This window comes from Xyrauchen texanus, chromosome 16 (genome assembly GCF_025860055.1).
Source record: "Xyrauchen texanus isolate HMW12.3.18 chromosome 16, RBS_HiC_50CHRs, whole genome shotgun sequence".
Taxonomy (NCBI): domain Eukaryota; kingdom Metazoa; phylum Chordata; class Actinopteri; order Cypriniformes; family Catostomidae; genus Xyrauchen; species Xyrauchen texanus.
In genome coordinates, this window is record NC_068291.1 from 27,348,449 (window position 1) to 27,373,715 (window position 25,267).

At 38.2% G+C, this 25,267-nt stretch overlaps 1 protein-coding gene across 4 annotated transcripts; it reads left to right on the forward strand.

Moving 5' to 3' along the window:
- The first annotated feature begins 240 nt into the window (after positions 1-240).
- On the forward strand, positions 241-24,636 carry LOC127656707 (rab3 GTPase-activating protein non-catalytic subunit-like). 4 transcript variants are annotated; one of them, XM_052145163.1, is made up of 35 exons: positions 241-563; positions 1,590-1,663; positions 3,557-3,674; positions 3,764-3,845; positions 7,837-7,884; positions 7,982-8,057; positions 8,212-8,313; positions 8,421-8,520; positions 8,741-8,839; positions 9,569-9,717; positions 9,842-9,921; positions 10,083-10,172; positions 11,176-11,315; positions 11,409-11,604; positions 11,698-11,841; positions 11,923-12,005; positions 12,217-12,281; positions 12,389-12,479; positions 12,574-12,695; positions 13,940-14,144; positions 14,295-14,392; positions 14,528-14,633; positions 14,752-14,912; positions 15,054-15,228; positions 15,946-16,086; positions 16,253-16,359; positions 16,433-16,499; positions 16,648-16,718; positions 16,815-16,850; positions 16,929-17,048; positions 18,347-18,562; positions 21,018-21,107; positions 21,829-22,029; positions 22,825-22,989; positions 23,835-24,636. In XM_052145163.1, exons 1-35 carry the CDS (start codon positions 440-442, stop codon positions 23,985-23,987), a joined length of 4,095 nt encoding a protein of 1,364 aa, XP_052001123.1. In that variant the 5' UTR covers positions 241-439; the 3' UTR covers positions 23,988-24,636. The 4 variants fall into 4 exon arrangements, with proteins under 4 accessions (XP_052001123.1, XP_052001124.1, XP_052001125.1 ...); XM_052145164.1 differs by having other exon boundaries at positions 241-551; XM_052145165.1 differs by having other exon boundaries at positions 16,929-17,003; positions 23,835-24,635.
- The last annotated feature ends 631 nt before the right edge of the window (positions 24,637-25,267 follow it).

The following is a 25,267-nucleotide window of genomic DNA, read 5'->3' on the forward strand; positions in this document are numbered from 1 at the left end:
ATTGTACATGTTAACCACACTAGTTCTTGTCTAAAGGTTCACTAATAATTAACATACTTTAATGAAATTATCTATTATCTAACGGTCTGACGACACTTGTCTGCTGCTACAACCACGAGAGAAACTGTAAACAGGTTTTTAATAACGATTTAAATGAAAACAGTTCAGAAGAGAACATAAGCATGTCCTCCGGGTCAGCAGGGGGCAGCAGCGCGATCAACGTGTCTGCAGCGGATCTGTATGTGTCATCTCAAACTTACAGCACAACAACACACTGATACCTCAGCTGGATCTTCTGACCCATTCGGGTCAAAACAACACTCGATACCTGCACAAGCTTCATTGACAGACTCATAAAGACATCAAGAGGTGGACCCAGCCCCTCGCACAAGGTTTATGCCGTAGTATCCGCAGGTTTGGGTCTGGTTCCGTCCGAATCATGTCCTGTTGTCTGCTGGAGTTCGGTCGGGTCCAGGAGCTCAGACAGGTGCGAGACTTTCTATTCCCCAAACAGAACCAATCCGGTCCGGAGGAAAAGAAAGCACAAGCAGGTACTGTTGCAGGTACTGTCTGTGTGCAGGACTCTGTAATGTCCAGTTTAATGATGGATCTCCTACACTGCGGTTCTTCAGTGATTTATAGGTGTCAGTTCGGGTTTTGTGGTTTGGTTTTGGTGGTTCTGATATTCGGTAAAAGTGGATTTTGTGGAGAAAATGAAGTATAACATATTCCAGAACAAAATAAATGTGTTTGTGTCATATTTCAGTGAAACCACAGAAACAAATCAAGCAAAAAGGTATTTGTGAGGGTTGTGTTTTGCAGTTTTGAGTCTTATGTTCTGGACTATGTTGTTTTAATTGTATCCACAAAATCCACATTTCCCAAATACCCCAGTAAAAATACTAATGCACAAAGGTTTTTGTGAGGGTAATCTTCAGCTGATTTCAGTAAACCCCTTGTAAAAATAACACTAAAATGTTACTGTGAGGGTTATGTTAAGCAGATTTTAGTAAAACCCCAGTAAAAAATTATGCACAAAGTTTTTTGTGAGGTTTATATTAATGTTTATGGGATAGACAATATACATATATCTTAAGTCCCCACCATGATATTAAAATTAACCTCTGTGTGTTTTGCTCAGGACTGTGTTGGTAAAAGTCAATTTTCAAAAGGTACTGCAGAATGACCTACTCACTCCCAACTGAGAGAGGAGGAAAAGAAAGGGAGGTGTCTTTGTGAATGAGTCATCCTGCAGAGAGTCTTGAAATACATGACATTGTTGACTACAATGAATAAATGAAAGATAAATGAAGACTGAAAAGGAAAGGGATTATTGACGGCATGTAAATAAGGTGCAAAATGGCTGCATTCAAGGTTATTTAATGGAATTGACAGGCCGCTTGTGACTCCGCATCCTTGACCGCAGAGAGAAATAAGCATTCAGGGAATGAAAGAGCGAGAGAAAAGGGAAGCATGTGATATGTCAGTGTGTTTTGAGATGACAAGCTCACAGAGATTAATTTTAATATAGTTAACCCTCCAAAACCACATTATTCACAGCATTTCTCCAACCATATCTCTTTCTCTAGAGAATGAGTTGACGTGGGATGACTCGGACTGGGACTCCTGGGAGAATCCTGACAGTAAAGAGGATGGAAGTCAGGTTTGTGTTAAAGTTTGTTTTCCCAAGAATGAAAATTCTGTCCATTTTGACTCACACTCATGTCACCCAAAACCCATATGCTGTAATTGTTTTTCTGTGGAACAAAAAAAGAAGACATTTTCAGGAATATACACACTCCTCTTTTCTTTACAATGGCAGTTGTAAAAGTACAAATAACAAAACAAAGTAGTCCATATGACTCATGTGATTCACTCATTTGTGAGAGGAACAGGCTAAAATTTAAAGGGGGTATGTCATGCATTTTATTTCTTCTAATTTTCTGAGGTCATTTAATAATGTTAGTAAAGTTTTTTGCAAGAAATCTTTTAAAATATTAAACTCTGTCTCTGCCCCTCTGACTGAAACGCTCGGTTTTTGGCTCTCTTGCCCTTTAAGACCTCAAATAAATGCCTACTGTTATGATTGGTTTACACATAACACATACAACATGAAATAACAATAGCTACTAAGTCAGTGAAACACCTTGCATATGAATGTATCAAATTGTTTACTTAAGACCAGCTGCACCTTAAACCATAATTATCAAACTGTCATCAGCAGATGAGACGTTTATGAATGAAATTGGTAACTTAAGGTTTTTAGGTTGGGTCCAGTATTGTTTTTAAACTGTGCTTAATCATAAAATAACAGTTCCTTTTAAGCCACACTTTAATGAGCCACACACAAACATGAAACATTCCACAGTATAATCCTGCACTAATGCAGTCAGAAAATGTTACAATTCAGCCTCATACTTTTTTGATGTTGGAATGCTTCAACAGAGATGCTATGGTCTTCACAGCCGTGACATTCATGTCTGTTTACACACAGGAAGGGATGCGTTTCTCTCAGCCAGTGACAGCAGTGAACTGGAGCAGAGCAAGATGTGTTTTGAGAAGTTGAACTTGTTCCACTTTTAAACCATGGCGCACATTGCCGGAAATGCATCAAAACTATCAAAGATGTCCATCTAATGCATGTTTACATAGACTAACAATTAAAAAAAGCACAGATGGGCATAATGCTTCCAGGATGTGTTTATGCTAAAAACAGCAAGACTAAGTGCAGCTGAATGAAACAGATTGGGGGTCTCTAAAAATTATAACTTGACATAGCGTATTTAATTGGTCAAAGATGTCTGTGTGGTGCATGTTTAGATACAACATTCAAAATAGTCCAGATGGGCACAAGAAGGTGTCCTGTTTAAGTCCCCTTTGGTGTGGAATAATGTGTCCTGCTCTCTATCACTCTCTCTGTCTTTCTCTGTGGGGCTAAGGGTGTGATGATGTAATAGTAGCCATTGCTGTCGAGGCGGTCATGAATTAATGAGCCCCCAAGTGATGTAGGCAAACCACAGAAGTAGATAATGATGAGTTTTTGCAGCTTGGTTTCAATAAATGCATATTTTGCATTGAGAAGGAAGTTTTGAGTTCTGAAACTTGCAGTATGTTTTTATAGTATATGTCAAAATATCAAGGAAAATATGATTCCTCAAATTTGACCTCTTAAAGTCATTAGTTTAGCAATAATCATCCCCTCTCTTCCCCTCTTATTCTTGCATGCATTCAATTAAAAAATCTTCAGGTCTGATGTCATTGAAGGCCAACACTATTGGTTCTAGCATGTGTCGGAGTAGAGAACAAAAATTGAAAGCGGCAGTGGAGGGAAAGTTTTTCAGTGAAAAAGCTTCACCTTTCAGTCTGTTCCTCCCACAATCTTATGTCTTCAGAACTGTCAGAATATAGCATGTGGACTACTTTTGTGTTTATAATCTAATTTGTATACAACTTTAAGTATGGACAACCTTTATGGTAAACATCCTTGCATTCACTGCCTTTTCCTGCAATGTTTATCCTGCTCTTGTAATCTTTTGTGTGTGTTCTTTGCTACTAGGCTGAGGAGGAGGAACAGCAGCAAAGCTCCCCCTGGCTACAGGACTGTGTGTTGTCTCTCTCCCCCTGCTCGGATCTACTGGTCATCGCTCGAGAACATAAAGCCGGTTTTCTCTCTGGTACACAGACACACATTTTTGCTAATCTCTTTACTTGTGATTATTTATTTAAGTATTACTGATATGTGAATTGATGGATTGATTGGCAGCTAAGTGGCGGACAGATGAGAGTGGGCAAGAGGAGATGGCCCTCACTGTGTCCTGGAGTGGAACGCTGAGCGCCGAGGAAGGGTGAGAAATGGAAGATATAACACATTAATTTAGTGGCATTAATTATATGAAAAATAACATGTTAAAATTCACGCTATTAATCATTCACGCTATTACCATTGTAGTAATTCTATACTTTTCTACTGCCACAAAATATGTATGTATGTGTGTGTGTGTGTGTGTGTGTGTGTGTGTGTGTAATATCTGAATAATAATATTTATAATAATATTTTAGTGTTGTCAAAATTACTGGTACAGTTGATACTAAAATAAAAAGATGTAACAATACCAGTGTTTCTGCAGTTCAGGTTAGTACCGAGCACCGACTCTATCTGGTACCAGCTTATTACCAGGTTTTAAAATGCTCACAGGCTTATTTTGAACACGTGCTCTGTTGCACCTTGTACACTGAAATGGACAATTAATCAAATTAAAATCATGACATGTCCTTGTGTGATTTATTAAACCACTAAAGGCTGCAATTGTACTGTGGAAGAGCTGCGAACTTGAAATAAATCTGACCGCTCATCCACTAAAAACTCCACAGACATTGAGAATCATTCACGTTGTATGAGATGACAAAGCAGAGCACTAATCTACACAGCACATGTAAACTATATATTTATATAATTAAAATCACAGCATTTGTGCTTTAATCTCAACTCAACTTTATTTATATCACATTTAAAACAACAGAGTTGACCAAAGTGCTTCACAGTAATAAAGTTTAAAACATAACCTTTCAAAATTACCACAAACACCAGTAATCTTAAATACAAACACTCCAAAACTGTGCCCTACATTTTATTTGTCAGACTCTTTGGCCGATGTAAAGCAGTGGGGATTTCTTTAAGACTGCAAGGGAAGCTCAGCTTCCCCTATAATGTCAAAAAAATAATAGTCAAATATGTACTATTGTGTAAACAATTTATTGACTAAAAATGCGTTAGAACACGTTCATCTCGAAGACGAGTTCGTTCAGAATCAGCTACATTACATATAGCAGGTCGGCTGACTCGATTTACTTCTCATACATTCCCGTAGCGTCAGTGCATTTCCCTGTTGAAGCCGAGTGTCCATTGACTTCAATGGGGCTGCTCTGAACAGTTTTTTTCAGTGCTCCGAAAATAGACGGTCATTGGATAAATGCTGCGATTATGTCCCGCCCACGGACGCTCAGCGTCTCTGGGGGTGAATGAGGAGTGGGCTGGCCCGGACTCGGGCTTCAGCGTGATGATTGGAGGATCTGTCGAAAGACTGCATCTCCTTTTGATTGACAGCGAATCTGTACTATAAGAAGTCACTGAAGCTATTTCGCGCTCAGTCCAGGGTTGCCAGATTTGGTGCCCATGGGTTTTGCAGTCTTTTTTGCGGGCAAAAATGGGTTTGGGCGGTGGATAAAAATTGGGCTGGTTTCGGATCAGTTCGGCGGGTTTTTGTAGCCGAAACATAGGTACTTCAGATCCTTCTTTCGGCGACTCTCTGTTCAGTAGCCTACTCTCACTCACTCACACACACACACACACACACACACACACACACACACACACTACAGGTCTGGCTGACGTGCCCCCTAAACTCACAACAGACACTCCCTTCCTTCAGCTCACGTCACGCACGCCGGCACCGCCCTCCCCTCAAACACACTAGATTGCGCAGGGTTTTCAAACTTAGCTAGCTGACTGACACTGACAATATGCCAAAGTGGGCAAAATATAGAAAAAGTTACAGGAAAGAGTGGGAAAGAGATCCAGACTTAAAGTCATGGATTGCACCGGGTGCAGAAGAAAGAAAGGCACACTGTAAATACTGCAACGCTGATATCCGTGCTCATTTAAAAGATCTTAAAGATCATGCAGCCACCAAGAAGCATAAGGCAAGGTGCCAGCCAACGGTCAGACAGTTAGCAGAGTGGGTGAGTCCAGTAACCCTGACAACAATGACCAGAAACGACGAGAACTGCGGATAGCAACGTACATTGCGTGCCACACTGCCATTAATGCTGTTGATGAACTATCTGATATACTGAAAGACGAGACAGGTGCATTCCAGATGCACAGAACAAAAATCTAAATCACCTCTCTGTATTGTTCCAGAGACATGGCTCTTCTCATTCAGCACTGCGGAAAAATATAATTTCGGGTTTGGCCTTAGAATTAATTAATATGGACATTTTTTCCATATTAATTTGTGAATATTTTAAATGTTTAATAAAGGGGCAAAGAGTCATAAACTATGCGTCGATTTATTTTTTATTTATTTTATAAAAATAAATATTTATTATATATTTATTTTATTTATTATACATATATATATATATATATTTTTTTTTTTTTTTTTAACTGCAGCATTTGCAGTTCAATGTCAAATTTTGGTGTTCAACTTTGTGTTTTAAAAATACAACAACCGTTAATTTTTGATTACAGGTTAAAAAAGGAAAAACGAATGGACGCAAAGTACACGGACCAATGGGTAATTTTAAAACTGGTTAATGATTATCATGTGTTTAAACGAGAAACCATAGCGAGAAACAAGCCAGAACAAATTTGGGCGGTTTTTTTGTGCATTCTCGCGGTTTTTGACGAGGTATTGGGCTGGAAAAACTTGCTGGCATCTGGCAACCCTGGCTCAGTCCCATCGCGGATTTCTCAAGTGTAGTCGAAAGACAAACTGCTGCAACCTATTTCTTTATATTTGTTTGGCGAAATTGCTAGTCAGTTTGCATAATACATTTCACACAATTATACACCACATTCCTTGTTTCAGTTTTACCAAGTTTAATATATTTTGTTTTAGAGCGTTTGTTCGTTCGTTCGTTCATTCATTCATTCATACAGTAGGCTAGGCTAGCGTCGTACGGGTGAAACTGCGCACGATGGCAGACGGTGCTAATATTGTTGACCTGATTTTGGCGAAGCCATTTGAAAGTCTTCCTTACGAGGAAAAAATTTGAATTAAACAGCAGGGCAGATCAACACCTAAGATTGATTTAGTGCAAAAAATAGGGTAAATAAGTTTATAATGTAGGCCGAAAATGAGCTTCCCCTCTTTGAAAGACCAGCAGCCGCCACTGATGTAAAGAGACGAGATTTCAGACGTTACTTAACAGTCTTCAATGATCACACTGGTCTGTGTCTGGAACTGTTTTTCTGGAAAAGTGATGCTTCCAGCAAAAACACACATCATTATAAAAGCATGATTCAAAATAAAGTCTAGATGCCTGAAACTGAATACAAATATATTACAATTGTATAGTAAAATGTAATATTCACTGTAATTACAATAGTAATAATAATAATAATGTTTAATCAAAATATCACAAGCAAGACAGCTGTTGAATAAATGTTTGGCAAAACAAAAACCCGCAATGACATTTTGAAAAGTTCTATTTTCACTTTTTAAAAGTTTAAAGAATGTATTGATTATTCCATTTTGATGATGAAATTTAATTAAAGTTTAAAAGATTTTCTGGAAAGGTCTGGAAAATAATTATAATTATTAAACTATAATTATTACATAATTAAAAATAACAAAACTGGTGTGTTCAATAATACATCATTATATTAGCATATTTTTCTGTGGTATCAAAATTGGTATCGAGAACCGTGAAATTTCACTGGTATTGGTACAAACTACTAAAATTAAGTGAAAACATAATATTTAAAAGAATTTTATATAATACATTTTATTTATTTGGGGGTCTTTCTCAGTAAAAATTGTAATGTGATTAATTAATTGGCACATAATGGAATTAATTTGATAGAAAAAAATTAAATCAATTGACAGCCCTATAGAGCAACATACTGAAGAATGAAGTAAAGCAGTGTTTTGAGCTGAGGAGTGTGTAAAGGTTGCTTTAGAGAGTATGTTTATTAATTATTATGTTTAATAATTTAATAATATAAAAGATGGAGTGATAAGAGACAGAAAATGTAATCTAAAGGGATGAGAACTGTTTATTATTGTTATTCATTGGTTCTCAATTTTCTGTCTTTTTTTTTTTTGGTCACAGGGAGTGTATTAGTAGTGTTATCTGTATTCCATTGGCCAGCCAGAAGAGGTGAGAGCATCACGACATACACACACACACACACTCTCCTGCATGCAGAGATCTACTCTTTCACACAAGTGCTCATTGAGATTTTGTATGTGTTTAGGAGTTCTACCGGCCGCCCGGATTGGACCTGTATTGTTATAGGATTTACCTCAGGTTATGTCCGTTTCTACACAGAGGTACTGTGATATCTTCTGACCCACCTCATGCGTTATACAGTAATGTGTTTCCTGAGCACACAAAATGGCATATTTAATCACTATGCGAACACTACCAGCACAGCAGGCAACCTCCTGGTCTTAGTCACCTGTTGCATATGTGTGTGTGTTGTAGAGTGGTGTTCTCCTGTTAGCTCAGCTCTTGCATGAAGACCCTGTACTGCGACTCAAATGTCGTACTTATGAGATTCCACGACACCCTGGAGTCACTGAGCAGGTACAGACACACACAATTACAGTGACATTTTCTAATTCCCTGATCCCTCCTATACTGAGAATTGATATGTCAAGATTGGCTGTTTAAAATGTTTTGTTCTCTTTCAGCATGAGGAGCTGAGTATTTTGTACCCAGCAGCTCTGGTAACCATCGATGGCTTTAGTCTCTTCCAGTCTTTACGTGCATGTCGAAACCAGGTTGCCAGAGGTAAGAGAGTGTGTTTGTCTAGTTTTAAAGAAATGTATGTGTAATTTAGATGAAAGACACATTTAGGTTTGCACCTTCAGTGTACAGGAAATATTAACCATTTGTGTTTTTTCAAGAGTGTTTGTGTTTGTTTGTTTGTTTGTGTGTGTGTGTGTGTCCTTTTACTTCTCTCATTTTCTTCACACTTTACATTCTCTGCCTCTATAACTTTGCCTTTTAGCTGCAGCAGCAGGAAGTGATGTCATTCAGCCTCCACCACTGGCCTATAAGAAATTTGGGCTACAGGACATGGACACAATTACAGACCATTGCAGCTTAGGTGAAAAAAGAGACTACTTGACTCTTAAAGTTTCTTTTTTCCTTGTGATCCACTTACGTCATGGAGAGCAGCATTTTAAAAAATAATAACAAAGTGCAGTAGAAAAACTGTTAATTTGATGTGTAATTTTTTGGGATGTTAAAATACTTTCTTTTATCCCAGCTTAAAGGAATAGTTCCTTAAATAAAAACAATTCTCTCATCATTTACTCACACTCATGCCATCCCAGATGTGTCTGTCTTTCTTTCTTCTGCAGAACACAAACAAAGATTTTTTGAAGAATATTTCTGCTCTGTAGGTCCATTCAATGAAAGTGAAGGGTGGCCAGAACTTTGAAGGTCGCTTCAGAAGACATGGATTAATACACTGGAGTCATATGATCACTTTTATGTTGCATTTATGTGCTTTTGGAGCTTCACATTTTTGGTCACCATGGTATCAGAGTGCTACAGAGCCAAAATATTCTTCAAAAAATATTTGTTTGTGTTCTGCAGAAGAAAGAAAGTCATACACATCTGGGATGGTATGAGGGTGGGTAAATTATAAGAGAAATTTCATTTTTGGATGATCTATTCCTTTAATATGTAGAGACCACCATAAGCCCAGAAAAGTTTGAACCTTGAAACCAGTTTAAAAAAAAGAAAATCATCTTTGCCATTCTGTATCAGAAATGACACACTTAACCTTTAATATACTGAATGATTGTGTATATATCTCTATCTCTTTCAGGCATTACGACTCTGAGTGTGTTTGATCAGATGAAAAATGCTTCTATCTTAGGGGGATTTCATGCTTCAGTTAAAGGAAGCCCTCCTGCCATGAGTCACTATATTACAGTGGGAGGAGGGCCTTATACTGGCTTTTATTATGCTATAGAGGTACACAAAAACACACAGTATCTCTTTTTTCTGTTCTTAGGGTCTGTGGGTTGTTGATCATCTGTTATTGTGATAAACAGTTAAATTCTTGTTGATTATAACCAGTATTGGTGTCTCTTCTCAGGGCAGTTCTCAGCCTCTTCTCTCCCATGTGGCTCTTGCTGTGGCCAGTAAACTCACATCAGCTTTGTTCAGTGCTGCAAGGTGTGTGTGTGTGTGTGTGTGTGTGTGTGTGTGTGTGTGTGTGTGTGTGTGTGTGTGTGTGTGTGTGTGTTATAGCTGTTTGCTCTTTCCTGTTATGTTCACTCTCTCTTAAATTTTTCCTCTGTCCTTACACTCTTAACCTTTCTTTTTTTTGTCATCAGTGGTTGGTTGGGGTGGAAGAGTAAAAATGAGGAGGAGTCAGTGCAGAAACAGAAGCCAAAGGTGGAGCCGGCCACACCCCTTCCTGTTAGGTAATTCCACGTACACAGTTCCTCCCAACATGCTTCTTTGCTATTTAACATAAAAGTCCTAAATTATCTGGTCTACTCCTATACACCCCAGCACCCATACATTTCACATTTATCCTTACCAGTTTCCAGTGACAAGTATTTTGTATGTCCTCAATAACAGCAAAAATGCTGCACAATAGCCAGTTCAAATGGTTGATAATTAAAGGAATAGTTCACCCAAAAATGTAAATTTTCTCATCATTTACTCACCCTCATGCCATCCCAGATTTGTATGACTTTCTTTTTTCTGCTGAACACAAACAAAGATTTTTAGAAGATTCTGCTGGTCCTTTCAATGCAAGTGAATGGTGGCCAGACTCAAGTGGTTAAATCCATATCTTTAAAAGTGATATGATACTGTAGGGGTGGGTGAGAAACAGATTGATATTTAAGTCCTTTTTTACTATAAAGTACTAAATTACTAAAATCTCCACATGCAAATTTCAGATGTGAAAGTGGAGATTTTTAGCAAAAATGCACTTGAATATTGATCTGTTTCTCAACCACAATGATCATATCGCTTTTGAAGACATAGATTTAACCACTGAATTCCTATGGATTACTTTAATGCTGCTTTTATCTGCTTTATGGACCTTCATATTTCTGGCCACCATTCACTTGCTTTGAAAGGAACTGAGATATTCTTCTAATAATCTTCTTTTGTGCTCAGCAGATGAAAGAAAATCATACATATCTGGGATGGCATGAGGGTGAGTGAATGATCCATTTAATGTAAAGCTATGTGGAGCATGATTTTGGACCAATGAGATTTCACCATGGTTGGAGCTACCCAGCACGATGCTACAGAAATCGAAACCAAGCAAACAATAAAATGGCCTGTTGCTTGTCACAGTTATGGCTGGTTATGACAAAAATTAATATTTTAATGGAAGAGCTTTTAGCACTTGATGCTTTATTGCATCATGTCTGATTTGGAGAGCAACATTTTTTCTGCTTTCATCAGATTTGGTCTTCCTGATTCTCGTCGACATGGCGAGTCTATCTGTCTTTCTCCATGTAACACTATGGCTGGAGTCACAGACGACTTTGGCAGAGTCACGTTGCTAGATGTGGCACGAGGCATCGCTATCAGGATGTGGAAGGGTGAGAGAAAGTAAAACAGGTCACAGTGTATGAGAATTGTTCGTTACTGGACTTATATTCATACTCGTAGTATGTTTTTATCTGTTTGTGAAGGCTATCGTGATGCTCAGCTTGGGTGGGTTCAGGTATCAGAGGCTTTTGGAGAAAGAGATACAGCCACTTCTCCCTCCATGCCCCGCCGCCATGCCCAGTTTCTTGTGATTTATGCCCCACGGAGAGGCATTTTAGAGGTTTGGGGAACTCAGCATGGACCTCGTGTGGGGGCTTTCACTGTAGGCAAACACTGCAGGTACACGCATACACAAACATACAAAAACTACAAAAACTTTGTCCTGCTTACATTCATTTGAACATGCATATTAATTTACCCTCCCTCTTTCAGGCTGCTGTATGCGGGTCACAGGTTAATGGGTGTGAACAGTGTAACCAGTCAGGGTTGGCAGATACACACACAACAGGTGTGTCTGTTTGACCTTGTCAGTGGAGCTCTGAGAGCCATCACCATACCATTCCACCTGGCACTCAGGTACACACATATTAACGCATGAATATTCATGAACACGCACAATGCAGGTGAGAACAGATGTGTGTTTTCTCTGTTGTTCAGTGATAAGAAGAGCGAGCGTGCTAAAGACATGCACCTGCTGAGGAGACTCACCTCTCTACTCAGGAGCAGGGAAGTGGAGCCAGGTCAGGCCCCATTTTAATAATATTCATGAGCTCCTCCATATGCAACATGACCTTCTCATTAATATTCATAAAGAGATTTTAATAAGTAAAATCATCACCATTGACATCAACCATCAGTTCTAAACAGTAGGTCAGGTTTTATCTTTTGTTTGACCTGTACTGTACTGATTTATCTTCATATTTGTGTTGACCTTTGACCTTTTATTGACAGCTCTGCTTGAGAGTGAAGCACAAAGCGTGTTACTGGACATTAAACATCCAGCTCTTAAAAAACAGGTTAGTAGATCACATATACACATGCTTGTACACAAAAATATTTATGAAGTGTTTTTAACATAATGTAAATTTGATACATATTTTAACAAGATCTGATTGATTGACAGGCCTTGGAGTCACTGTTGTCCAATAAGAATGCACCAGTGTCTTGTTTGACCGGTGTTACTCGTGCATTATTGGACAGCTTGAAAGAACAAGGTAATATCTGTGGTCCTCACTGGGTGAAGTTTATTAGTGATGTTTAAATATCCATATGTAGATTTAATTTATTTCTTGTGTGTATTTTTATTAGATCCTGAAGCCGTGGATGAGTCTTTGTTGCAGTTCTGCTCATCACAGCTCAAACTGCTTCAACTCTACAAAGATGTCCAACTACTGCACACACCAGATACATCACCCACTGAAACTGAACATGTGAGTAACACATACTGTACACGCTTCACCTGATTAACCTAAACTAGTGTATAGTGGGGTCCAAAAGCCTATAATCACATTGAAAATCTGGGATTCAAAATCAGTTTTAAACCTGGAAATAAACAGAAGGGTTTAGGATGTTGAAATTTTTAAAGAAACATTAGGATGGAAAGTGAATGAGACATATTTAAGATTTTGCACTATTTCTAGAACACTAATCAAATAAGCAAATTTGTGACATTGACCATGTTAAATCATTTATACAAAGGTCAGATCTCCTTGCTTCCATTAAAGCACACAATATGCTCTTTGAACTTTCTCAAATCATGCTTGCATAACATGGATCATCCACAAAATTGTGCAGTCTATGTCAGCATTTGTGGAGTGCATGGTTTCACCAAAAATGTGTAATTCTTTCATATTTTTCTTACCCTCATTCCATCCCAGATGTGTGTGACTTTCTTTCTTCTGCAGAACACAAATAAGTGTTTTAAAAGAATATTTCAGCTCTGTAGGTCTATACAATGCAAGTGAATGTTGGCCAGAACTTTTCAGAAGGTCCAAAAGCATATAATAGCATCATAAAAGTAATCCATAAGACTCCATAAGTGGTTAAATCCATATCTTTGATATGATAGATGTGGGTGAGAAACAGATTGATATTTAAGTCCTTTTTTTAACGATAAATCTCTTTCACGTCCACTTCTTTTGTTTTTGGCGATTCGTGTTCTTCGTGCATATCGCCTCCTACTGGGAAGGGAGGAAAATATATAGTTAAAAAGGACTTAAAAATGATCTGCTTTGCACCCACACTTATCATATCGCTTCTGAAGATATGGATTTAACCCCTGGAGTCATATGGATTACCTTTATGCTTTTTGGACCTTTTAAAGTTCTGGTCGCCATTCACTTGCATTGGATGACCTAAAGAGCTGAGAAAGTCAGCAGAAGAAAGTCATACACATCTGGGATGGCATGATGGTGAGTAAATAATGAGAGAATTTTCATTTTTGGGTATAAACCTTGCAAAAAGGCAACATAACACGTGTTAGGAAATGCTCAAATTAATGTTAATCCACCTTTTTTATTATTATATTATGAGCATAACTTTTTCTTTTTATGATTTTATTATTTTTTTTTATTACATCTGAAAAATGTAAAACAGAAGCATTTTCACTACTAGACCCCACTGGATGTTCTTCACAAGATAAATTAATTTAATGAATTTCCTCCTCTCTCTACAGCTATCATTGTCTGGCATCGAGGAGGATCTGGCTCGAGTTAGGCCAGTCTTGCAGCGATACACAGAGATGAACTCTCGGCCCTCTGTCTCATTTGCTCAAGACTCTGGTGGTCCGCTGCCAGTCCGAACATTTCTGTCTCAGTTGGATTGGGTGAATGGAGAGCTCAAAGTGATCAAACAGCCAAACATGGACTGGACCCAACTGGGTAAAACAGTTTGCTGCAACATGTTTATTTAATGTATTATATGTCATATAAATGATTGTCTTTTCAAGTATGTTGTTCAAGTATTCATTTTTAGTGGTTACTAATTGAAACTTGATCATTGAGGATATGTGATTTTTTTATGTGTTGCAGGTAGTTTTCTGTTCTGGGGTTGTCTTTCTGGTCAGAGTGTATTACAGAGAGTGTGTGAGACTTTGCAGGAAAGTGGCATCAGTCCTCAACAACTACTGGTAAGAGACAGATGAAATTGATGTAAATATATAAACAGAAGAGGTTGGGACAGATTTGCAATTTTTTTTTTTGAAGATCTCTGATGTTGATTTTGTGTGTGGTTATTTCTCTCTCTCTCTCTCGCTCCCTGGCAGTCTTTGCTCTTATCTGTTTGGCTGAATAGAGAGAAGGAGATACTAAAGTGCTCAGATGCTGTCTCAAACCTGCACACATTGCTGTCCACGCTTAGTTCAATGAAAGGTGTGGAAAATAAACTTTATCCCTCTCATATACATATAGTATTTGTGCCTCAATTTGGTATTATGCTTCTATCGTGTTATTTATTTATTTTTTGTGCCTGTTTGTGTGTGTGTGGCAGGAGCGGTGGAGGAGTCATGGGACGGACAGTGTGTCTCTACCTGGTGGCAGCAGGTGCGCACGACATGTGTTCAGTCTGAGAGTGCAGCCGCTGCACTACTGGCTGCTCTAGTCGCTCAACGTGTAGCCAAGAGTGCCATCACCAAACTGGCTGAGAGCAAGGTTCGTGTGTAACTCTCTTTTTTTAATTGAATTGTTGAAAGACATTCAAGAATGCAGTCAGTTGGAGTGTGCAGTTCTTGACCAGAAGAAGCTGTGAATTGAACCAGATTGTATAACAACTTTATTTCTCTCTGTGTGTAGTTTCAGGAGGAGTGGGAGTGTGTATCTCTGGAGTTGGAGCAGTGGGTGTTGTGTATAAAGCAGTTGGAGGATGTTCTTGCTCTGCAGACGCTGCTCTGCCTGCCGCCTCCTCAGGGCTCTACAGGGGGTGCTGTTTCTCGCTGCTCTGTCAAAACACTGTTAGAAAGTGGCAGAGGTATGCAAGTTAAAATCTAGTGCTGTCAGTCGATTAGAATGTTCAATTGCGATTAATCGCATAATTTTTTTGTATTTAATTGCAATGAATCGCAGATTTTAAACTTTCCAAAAGTCTAAGTGGGAGTTTGACACATATGTGGCATATTCATTGCAATGGGCATTAAATCTCTTAAACTTTCATCCTCCACAATATTAATTTTCCAGTAGACTGTGGCTATTTGCTTTGCAATATCAATTGTGAAGCCAAGTTCATAATGTGTGTCCGGTGTCAATGCCAGCATCAAGATTCGTTTGAACTCCACATGAAAAGTGATTGCAGACAACATCACTTTATGCGTTTTCGTGATAGTTAAGACTTAACCTGCTTCTGTGGTAATTAAATTGCACCTTACAGAGGTTGCAAAGAACTTGCTTTCTGTCACAAGTCCCATTTGGGCTTGTTTTGTAAATACAAATAGCGTTAAGAGGTCCTTTCCCATTGCTACAGTGTGTGTGTTGTGCATCAATGTAATGACTCCAGGCAGACACATCGCAAAGGTTCCCCCCTAGTCCCACCAGTGTTTTAGCTGCTTTATAAACAGTAAATGCGTTAAACGCGATTATAAAAATCGTTAATGTTTGTTAATTTTGGCAGCTCTTCTAAAAACATATTGATGCTGTCATATACATTGTACATTAAAATATAAAAAATTATCATTCTCTTACTCTATTTTAGGGGGTGTAGCAGACTGTGTTTCTAAGTTGATCTTCAGGCAGGGCATGCCTCCAGACCTCCTGAGAGATATTCTACAGCGGAGGAGGAAGAATCAGACCACAGAACAGCCACTACAGCAAGGAGAGGAGGAGAGACTGGAGGGTAACCATGGAGATTGTCAGTCATACCTGAACATGTGATTTAGATGCTATAAAGTTTTGAAAATGTTTAAATTGTTCAGTAACAAAGTTGTTTGCATTCCAACTGATTCTATAAGCTGTGTTTGTGTTTTATTGTTAACTGAAGCGTCTGTGTTTATGTTTCTCAGAGCTGCTGGAGTGTGTGTGTCAGCGATTCCCAAACTCTCTCTCTCTTGATGTGCTGTTTGCTCACTGTAGCTGGGAACATGTGGTCCAGTGGAACAAAGACCCAGAGGTAAAGACTTCAAACAAGATAGAGATATGTCTGCCAACCACAAATCACTTCATCTCTCGCTCTTTCTTTGCAGGTGGGGCAGTATTTAGAGCGGTCGGTGGAATTTTTAAAGATGATCTCCAACCCTCACATCCAGTTGGGTAGGAGACATTGATTAAAAGGACATATTTAGTCAAATTGAAAGCTGGTTATCTATTGGTAGAGAAGTGGGTGAGAAGAGCAGGTGTCTCGACACTCATGTGGGAATGATATCCCTGTAACACTTTCTTGTGTGTTTCTTTGTCTCAGGTATTTCTGCCATGATGTGGCACACCTTCATTGTAAAGCGGTTTTCAGCTGCTGCCTTCCTAATGGAAAAGGTGTGTTTGTTTGTGTGTGTATGTTTGCTTTTGCTCTTTTTCCTGTTATGTTGACATTGATTGACAGTCAAACATTGACTGTGTGTGTTTCTGTAGGTGGGGAAGGCACCCAAAGACCGACTGTGCAGACGGGTAAGAGGCCTTGCACAGCACATAAGACTTTTTGTCTTAAGAGGCCTTGCACAGCACATAAGATATTTCTGTCTTTAGGATGTAGGAATGGGAGATGCAGCTGTGAGGAGTTTCCTGGGCTCCTGTGTGCAGTTACTCCAGGCTCTGATGGAGGTCTCCTCTTCTTCTTTTCTTCCTTTTTTTTCTTTTTTCTCCAGAGTAAGGACTGATTAAACAGAGGATGCATGGACGAAGGCATGCCTTTTAAAGGGATAGTTCACCAAAAAATTAAAATTCTGTCATCATTTACCCTCATGTTGTTCCAAACATGTATTCATTTCTTTCTTTTGTGAAACACAAAAGGAAATGTTAAGCAAAATGCTAGCCTTTGTCACCATTCACTTTCATTGCATTTTTGTTTTCATACAATGAAATTGAATCATGACCGGCTAACACTGCTTAGTTAATTTTCGGTGAACTATCCCTTTAATTATTCTTACTTTTATAGATCCTTCTACCACTAGAGATGTCATAAAATATTGATATATTGATTATTGATCAATATGTTATTTTATCGATATATATTTTTTAGGAATTGATTTGTTAAAAATAGCCGACATTTAAATTAGAAGCCTAATTTGCATGCTTTCCAATTCACTCAGTTGGCCACTGTTTAACATTCTGGCGTAGTAGTGTTGGGAGACCACAAGAGAGTGATATAATATTTGCTGAAGCCGGGTCGGGGGTAGGGAAGGCACAGATATTATGCACAAACTCACGCAGGATGGGTTAATGTGGCGCAGCAGATGGCAGTCCAAAGTTATGTAGTTTTTTTGTACTTTTCAAGAATGAACAAAGTGACATTGATGAGTTTGCAGGTTAGTGTATGAAACTGGTGTAACTGTGCAAAGTGAATGTTTGGAAATGCAATGTTTATTATGCATTATCTCTCTGTGTGTAGCCTTGAATAGGTCTTTCATTCATGTTGTCAAACCACAACAAGACATAGTTGTAACAGAAAAGACATTTTGTAGGCTATATGAAAGATACATATAAACAATATATCATCCAGTGATGGCTAGAGTAAATAATATTTGTCCTTTTATAATGATTTGCAAGTTGCGCTCCGTGGCACTGCAGAATTTTGACAACTAAGCATTGGCGGTGCTTGCGTGCCTTCGTAGAAAATAATTCTTTCAAATATTAGCACACGCCATGTCCTCTGCCAAATGCGTCTGGTGTGCGCCCCACCTCTTTAATTTATCCTGCCGCTCACACTTTAACAAAGTTGTGTTCAGAATTATGTTTGAAACAATTGCCTTATTTATATCTTTAAAAAAAATCCCGATATACATGTCAGTAACCATTGGGAAAATCTTCTGATTATCAATGAGTGAAAAATCACAAGCCTATCTAACACTATGCAAGGATAGAACATTGTATATTTAGTCAATGGATTAGGTTAAAAAGGGGCTGGAAAACTGTTCTAAACTTTCATGAACTTTTCTTTCTCTCAGGCGGATTCTGGGGTGGAGGATGTGTCTGCTCCAGACATGTGTGTAGAGGAAGTATGGAACAGTGCTGAGGGTCCAGTCTCTATAGTAGAGTTAGCAATGGATCAGAGATCTGTTCACTATCCTCTGGTCCAACATCATTGCGTGTTAGCATCGCTGCTGCATGCCGCCATGACCTTCTCTCTGCGCCTTAAACCACTCAGTCTGTTCGACAGCAAGGTGAGAATACCACTGTATGGATAAACATAGGACAACACACTATTACTTATGTATACACACACAGATAGTTAAATGAAAGTTTTCATAAACACTGGGAATATGCTCGAAGCCTAAAACTTTATTCGGAAAGGCACGAATAATGATTTCAAAACGAATAATGGATTCTACTGAATATTAGAAGAAAAAGACTGTGAAACCAGTAAGCCAATGAGCACAGGAATTGAGCGATACTTTATGCAATGTGAGTCTGTTAAGCCAGTATGACTAAACTATAAACTTTATGAATTAAAATGCGCAGTGTGATTTTAAGTTCAAATGGGATAGCCATGTCAGTTGTCTCCATTTATTGTGCACATTTCAGAGTTTTTGAAGAATTACTTTGTCTAAGATTCTATATCATATATACATAATCTACTTTTCAAAAAGTCTATGTTAATGTTTATAACTTTTCAATAACATGCTTCTAGCACACTAACATGCCAGGTGAAAGTTAAGGTAGCCATGTCAGAAATATATTAATATTGCATAAAACAAATCTAATCTTCAAAATAATTTAATAATCCAAAAGATTAATAAATAAATAAAATTTGCTTTGCACACCATGTTCATTTACAATTTCATTTATATAGGTAAATAATGTATTTTTTTACTGTATTGTTGTATGTGTGCAAATAAAAAAAGGATAAAATATTATTCATGCCTTCATTGTTTTTAAATGAATTTTGAATCTACTTGTTTAGAATGGCTGTTTGGTTGAAGTAATGGTGCCTCTGATAAAAATAAAATTCCTGACATGGGGTCCTTTATTTTTTTTTGAGAAATAAGAGGTAATTGTTCTATAAAATATACTGTAAGTTTCAGAACTGATCTATTAAGTAGTTTTCCTCCTTAATAGGAAAAAGAGCATTTATTTAAACCAAGCTGCAAAAACGTCTCATTTGGAACATTGTTGTGGAACTTTTGACATCACAAGGATCAAATACATCTGCATATGCAATGCCTATTTTTCCATCATTGCACCTTTGGCCCAGTCACAGAGGTGAAGGAGAGGGCGAGATGGGCCTGTCATGGGAGATTCACACGAAGTGGACAGGGAGAATTAGAGGCAATGCTCAAGATGGGTGTAATTGAAGAGTGACAAAGCGATTGGGCCAGCCCCGTGGTTCTGATATCTAAGAGCGAAGGGACGGTCCGATTTTGTGTAGACTATACAAAAGTGAATGTAGTGTCTAAATTTGATGCAAACCCAATGCCTAAACCTGGATGGACCAATTGCTTAATCGGTTGGGTGCAGCTCAATTTTATTCGACACTGGATTTAACAAAGGGTTATTGGCTGATCTCTTTAACTCCAATCTCCTGAGAAAAAAATCAATTTTCCACACCATTTGGTTCACACCAATTCATGACCCTTCCGTTAGGTTTGTTTGGGGCCCCCGCCACATTCCAGTGTCTCATGGCAAAAATTCTCAGGCCACATATGGCTGCTTATCTAGATGGTATCATCATCATTTATAGTAATGATTGGCGGCGGCACATGCATCTGAGAGTAGTCCTGAGATCGCTGCACATGGCCAACCCAAAGAGGTTTGCAGTCAAATTTTATTTTTGTGGAAATCAACATTATGCCACAAATGCTGTCGATTAAGCATAACTTGTATTGAACCAGGAATATTCCTTTTAATGTTGTGTGGAGTTGGTTCATTTTCTTCGTATTGTGTTTCAAATATGCCTGTATTGGCAGAGCTGCATGGTGTTAGCCAATTGCAACTGTAGGCATTAAAAGGGCCAGGCACCTTAAAACAGAGCGTTTCAGACAGCGGGCCAGAGACAGGGTGGAAAATTATTATATATGAATAAATTATGACTGTTTGGTGCAAAACAACTTTACAAACGTTCTAAGTGGACCTCAGGGAAGATAATAAAATAATTAAAAAAAAATTTTAAAAAAAAAGAGCATGACCCCTTTTAAGTAATTCAAAAGATTATTTTTGTAGCAATATCGCCCTTCCCTACTGTGTTGTTCTTTTAAGAAATCATGCAATCCACAGTTGACAACACTGAAACAACAACAAAAAATTACTTTATATAAATATATTATAAATAATAATTGTATATTATACAAGGCATATTTAGATTTGGAAATAGATTTACATATGGAAATGATCTATTCATTTAGTTTTGACTCATTTCCGGTTTATGCTTTGCCACATCCGTTTAAATCCGAATCCAGATACAAATAATTTTGTCATCGCAATAGATACAGATAATGGCTTAATTGCACACCCCTAATAAACATATACCTTCATGCGGGTAACACAGGTTTGAATCCAACCTGCATAAGAAAGCAGCCATTTAGAATCTGATGACTTTACCCAGAGTTTTGTAATCCTTAAACTCTCTTAATGTTAACGTTCGCATTATAATTGTCTTCTGTCGTCTGCTGTCCTTTGCAGGGCAAGAATGCATTCTTCAGAGATTTGATCTCCATTCAGTTGCTGCCCAGTGGCGACATGGACCCCAACCTGGTGGCTGTGAGACAAGAGGTGAGACAGTGCACCTCAGCAATGGTAGAACAAAAGAAAGCATGTTTATTTGTTAATTTTTTATAATGCTAAATGTGTTTTTTAATATCACATATTAACAGATTCTTTAATAATGGCAAGAGGGCTAGGTATTGATACAGATTTACTGATTCGATTCCGATTCACAAGCTCTCACTTCGAAATCAATTCATATGGGTATATTTCAGCTATGATGTCCCTTTTGCTTGCATATGAAAGAAATTCTCTCCCAGCTAATGCTGTTAATTATACAGGAGACCTTCTAACTAGGTACATTATGAAAATATTAATTTTACTAATTATATTTTAGTAGTTTTTCATCATTTTGGCTTTTTAAAACTGAACAAATCCATGTATTTAATCAATAAATAAAATATATTTAATATATTATTTTTTGTTACATGATTATTGTTTAATTGCATAATCTGTTGAACATGTGGTAAAATCGGTACTGTCTCTTTAACAAACTCAGCATTTCTGTAAAGAACATCTGTAGATGAGCGCATGTTAATGAGACAGGATTAAAAGAGTAAAAGATCGATCTTGGGATTTAAGAATTTATATCAAGATCTTTCAAATATAGATTGCGAGGCATCGGAATATCAATATTTTTAGCCATCCTAAATGGCATGGATTAATGAAGGTTTATTACACTGGTCTGAAACAATTTATATATTAATGTCTTGTGTGTGTGTGTGTGTAGTTTTTGATGAATGTATTAACAGGCTGGGTAAAGGCTCTAGCAGATGCTGAGGAGAATGGTGTCAAGCACAGCGGCACTGAAGACACGTGGCCATCTGTATGTATGGAGCTCACGTCTCTACTGCAGGTCAATACTGATATACTGCGCAGACACCTCGTCTGTGAGCTTTACAACCAGGGCCTGGACCTACGGGCAGAGGAGGCAAGAACACACACATGCCCTTTCTGCTTTTTTTTTAAATATTATTCTGTCTTTCAATTCTCCTTTTTTCTTGTTCTCTTTTGTTCATTTGTGCATTTTATTTTTTCATTTCTATTCTGTTTTTCTTTCGTTTTTTTCTTTCTTCATTTGTTCTTTCATCCATTTTGTTTGTTCATTCTTTCTTTTTCCATGCATTAATCTATTTCTTCATTCGCTCAGTTTGTTTATTATGTTTTTTCTCCCCTTTTTGGAATTCCCAATGCGCTCTAAGTCCTCCTGGTGGCATAGTGACTTGCCTCAATCCAGGTGACTGAGGATGAATCTCAGTTGCCTCCACGTCTGAGACGGTCAACCCGCGCATCTTATCACGTGGCTTGTTGAGTGCATTACCGCCGAGACATAGCTTGTGTGGAGGCTTCCCGCTATTCTCCACGGCATCCATGCACAACTCGCTATGTGCCCCGCTGAGAGTGAACCACATTATAGTGACCACAAGGAGGTTACCACATGTGACTCTACCATCCCTAGCAACGGGGCCAATTTGGTTGCTTTGGAGACCTGGTTCGTGACTCCAGGGGTGGTAGTCAGCATCTATACTCGATGAGTTACCCAGGGCCCCTTATCCTGTTTTTTTTTTTTCGTCTTGTATTTCTTCATTCTATTTCATTCATTTGTTTTTCCCGTTAATTAATCTGTTTGTTCCTTCTTTCATTATCTTTTTCCTTATTATTTAATTTCTTAATTCATTCTGTTTCATCCAGTTCGTCTGAAAACAAAAATGTCTTTCTTTTTCAGGTGATCATGGAGGTGGAGGATAAGGATGTTTTGGGCTCTCAGCTCCTGGTTTTGATGGGTCAGAGGCTCTCTTTCTCTCTGCTCCACTCACAGTCACAGACCAAACCCAACATGGAGCTGCTGGCCCGTCTGCCACCCACCCTATGCACCTGGCTGAAAGCTATGGTAAGAACACACACCCATCAGCCATAGCATTAAACCACCTGCCTAATATTGTGTAGGTCCCCTTTGTGCTGCCAAAATAGCACCAACCTGAATCTCATAATAGCTTTCTGAGATTATATTCTTCTAACCACAATTGTACAGAGTGGTTATCTGAGTTACTGTAGACTCTGTCAGTTTGAAACAGTCTGGCCATTCTCTGTTGACCACTCTCATTAACAAGGCATTTCCATCCACAGAACAAACCACTCATTGGATGTTTTTTGTTTTTGGCACCATTCAGAGTAAATTCTGTTGTGCGCGAAAATCCCAGCAGATCAGCAGTTACAGAAATACTCAAACCAGCCAGTCTAGCACAGCAATCATGCCACAGTCCAAATCATTGAGATCACACCTTTTCCCCATTCTGATGGTTGATGTGAACATTAACTGAAGCTCCTGACCCATATCTGCATGATTTTATGCACTGCTGCCACACAATTGGCTGATTAGATAATCGTATGGATGATTGTTGGTGCCAGATGTGCTGGTTTGAGTATTTCTGTAACTGCTGATCTCCTGGGATTTTCAAGCACAACAGAATTTACTCTGAATGGTGCCAAAAACATCCAGTGAGGCGTAGGTCTGTGGACAGAAATGCCTTGTTCAGACTGGTTCGAACTGACAAAGTCTACGGTAACTCCGTTAACCCCTCTGTACAATTGTGGTGAGAAGAATATCATCTCAGAATGCTATTATGAGATTCAGGTTGTTGTTTTGGCGGCAAGAGGGGGACCTACACAATATTAGGCAGGTGGTTTCAATTCTTTGATAATCTTTTACTCACACCCATAACTTGTGTTTGTTAGAACCCCAGTGAGCTGCGCTGTCCTTCGGTACCTTTGTCTCAGAGCAGTCGACTGATCAACAAAGTCATTGAGATGCTACCAGAAAACCATACGCAGTACAGCTTTGCCCTAAACCTGCTGGAGGCTGTGGACTCTTTACAGGCAGAGCCCTGATATGGAGAGAATAACATGTTTCATTTTTTTTTTATATATAAACCAGACTAAAATCCATCATCATCATTAGTAATCTCCCTTATTTCGCAGGGTTACAATTTTTCCTCCCAGCTATCACAAAAAAACATTATTCCAGACACTAGCACCTCTTGTGGTTGTGCTGTCCCACAATGCCCCATGCAGCTTGGACATGCTAGGGGGTGTGGTCAGGGGTAAAGAACCTGAAGTCTCTGCCCAAAAGAGTATTATAAGATTTAAAACAATGTTCAGTAGTGTACATGTAATTAAATGAGACTGGGGAAGGTTTTAAAGAATATTGTGCTATAATTAATATAATCAAAATATTACAGTAGAATTAGAGTGTGGGGGGGGGGGGGGGTATATTTTGTATTTCAAATTGTAGATGTTCTAATTGTACATCTATCCTGCCAATGAAAAATATGTATGAAATGTCTCATGCTGTTTATTAGTAAACAAGCACTAAATATCTGTCACCTTTTATTGTACTTTCCAACTGTACTGAACTGTTTCTATCTTAAGTCAGTAGAGATGAGAGATTTTATGCAGTCCTGTACCAGCTGTGCCTGGCTGCTGAGATAATACAAAGGTAACCATGATACCAAAAATAAAGACAATTTTCAAGATGTATTTCATAGTGTTCTGTTGCCATGTGCTTGAATTCAAATGGGGGTACTCCAGTACCAGAGTTATGAACCACTGAATTAGAATATGATGAATTAGGACCATAAATAGGTGTCCTGAAATCCACAGCAAGTTTCATATGATTCATTTTGATTGTTTTAAATGGGACTTGGGTCAGAAAAACTGGTGTAGTTATAACACTGAGAAACATTTAATTTTCTGTCTGTACTTTGTACCATGTTTATTGTCTTAGGAAGTGATCTAATAAAGCATAATTTAAATACAGATAAACAGTAAAACTTAAACTGACATATTCTCCTGTCATACAGTATTGTCTTTGTTAAACAAAATGTCACAAAAATGTTGCAGACAGAAAACCAACTTCATGACATATAGAATGTGAATTTACAGCAAATAAACATGCAAATGTTTTGAATGGAGCCCTCCACCCATCAAAAACACTTGCACATGTAGATAGATTTAACTATTTACAGAAACACGAATATTCTCTCCAATGTATTGACAATCGTTTTGCTTCAATCAGTAGGCTTAATAAACCTGTAACAGCACTGACCTTCGAACATCAGCCCTGTAACTATAATAAAATGATTTAATCATAACTGTTAGGATAGTTCACC

Bases quoted from the DNA above. Each gene is read 5' to 3' on its own strand.
- LOC127656707 (XM_052145163.1), top strand. From the start codon at position 440: ATGTCCTGTTGTCTGCTGGAGTTCGGTCGGGTCCAGGAGCTCAGACAG. The intron at 8,058-8,211 runs GTACTGTGATAT...TGTGTGTTGTAG, and splicing joins ATGTCCGTTTCTACACAGAG to AGTGGTGTTCTCCTGTTAGC. The intron at 16,851-16,928 runs GTAAGAGGCCTT...TTCTGTCTTTAG, and splicing joins AAGACCGACTGTGCAGACGG to GATGTAGGAATGGGAGATGC.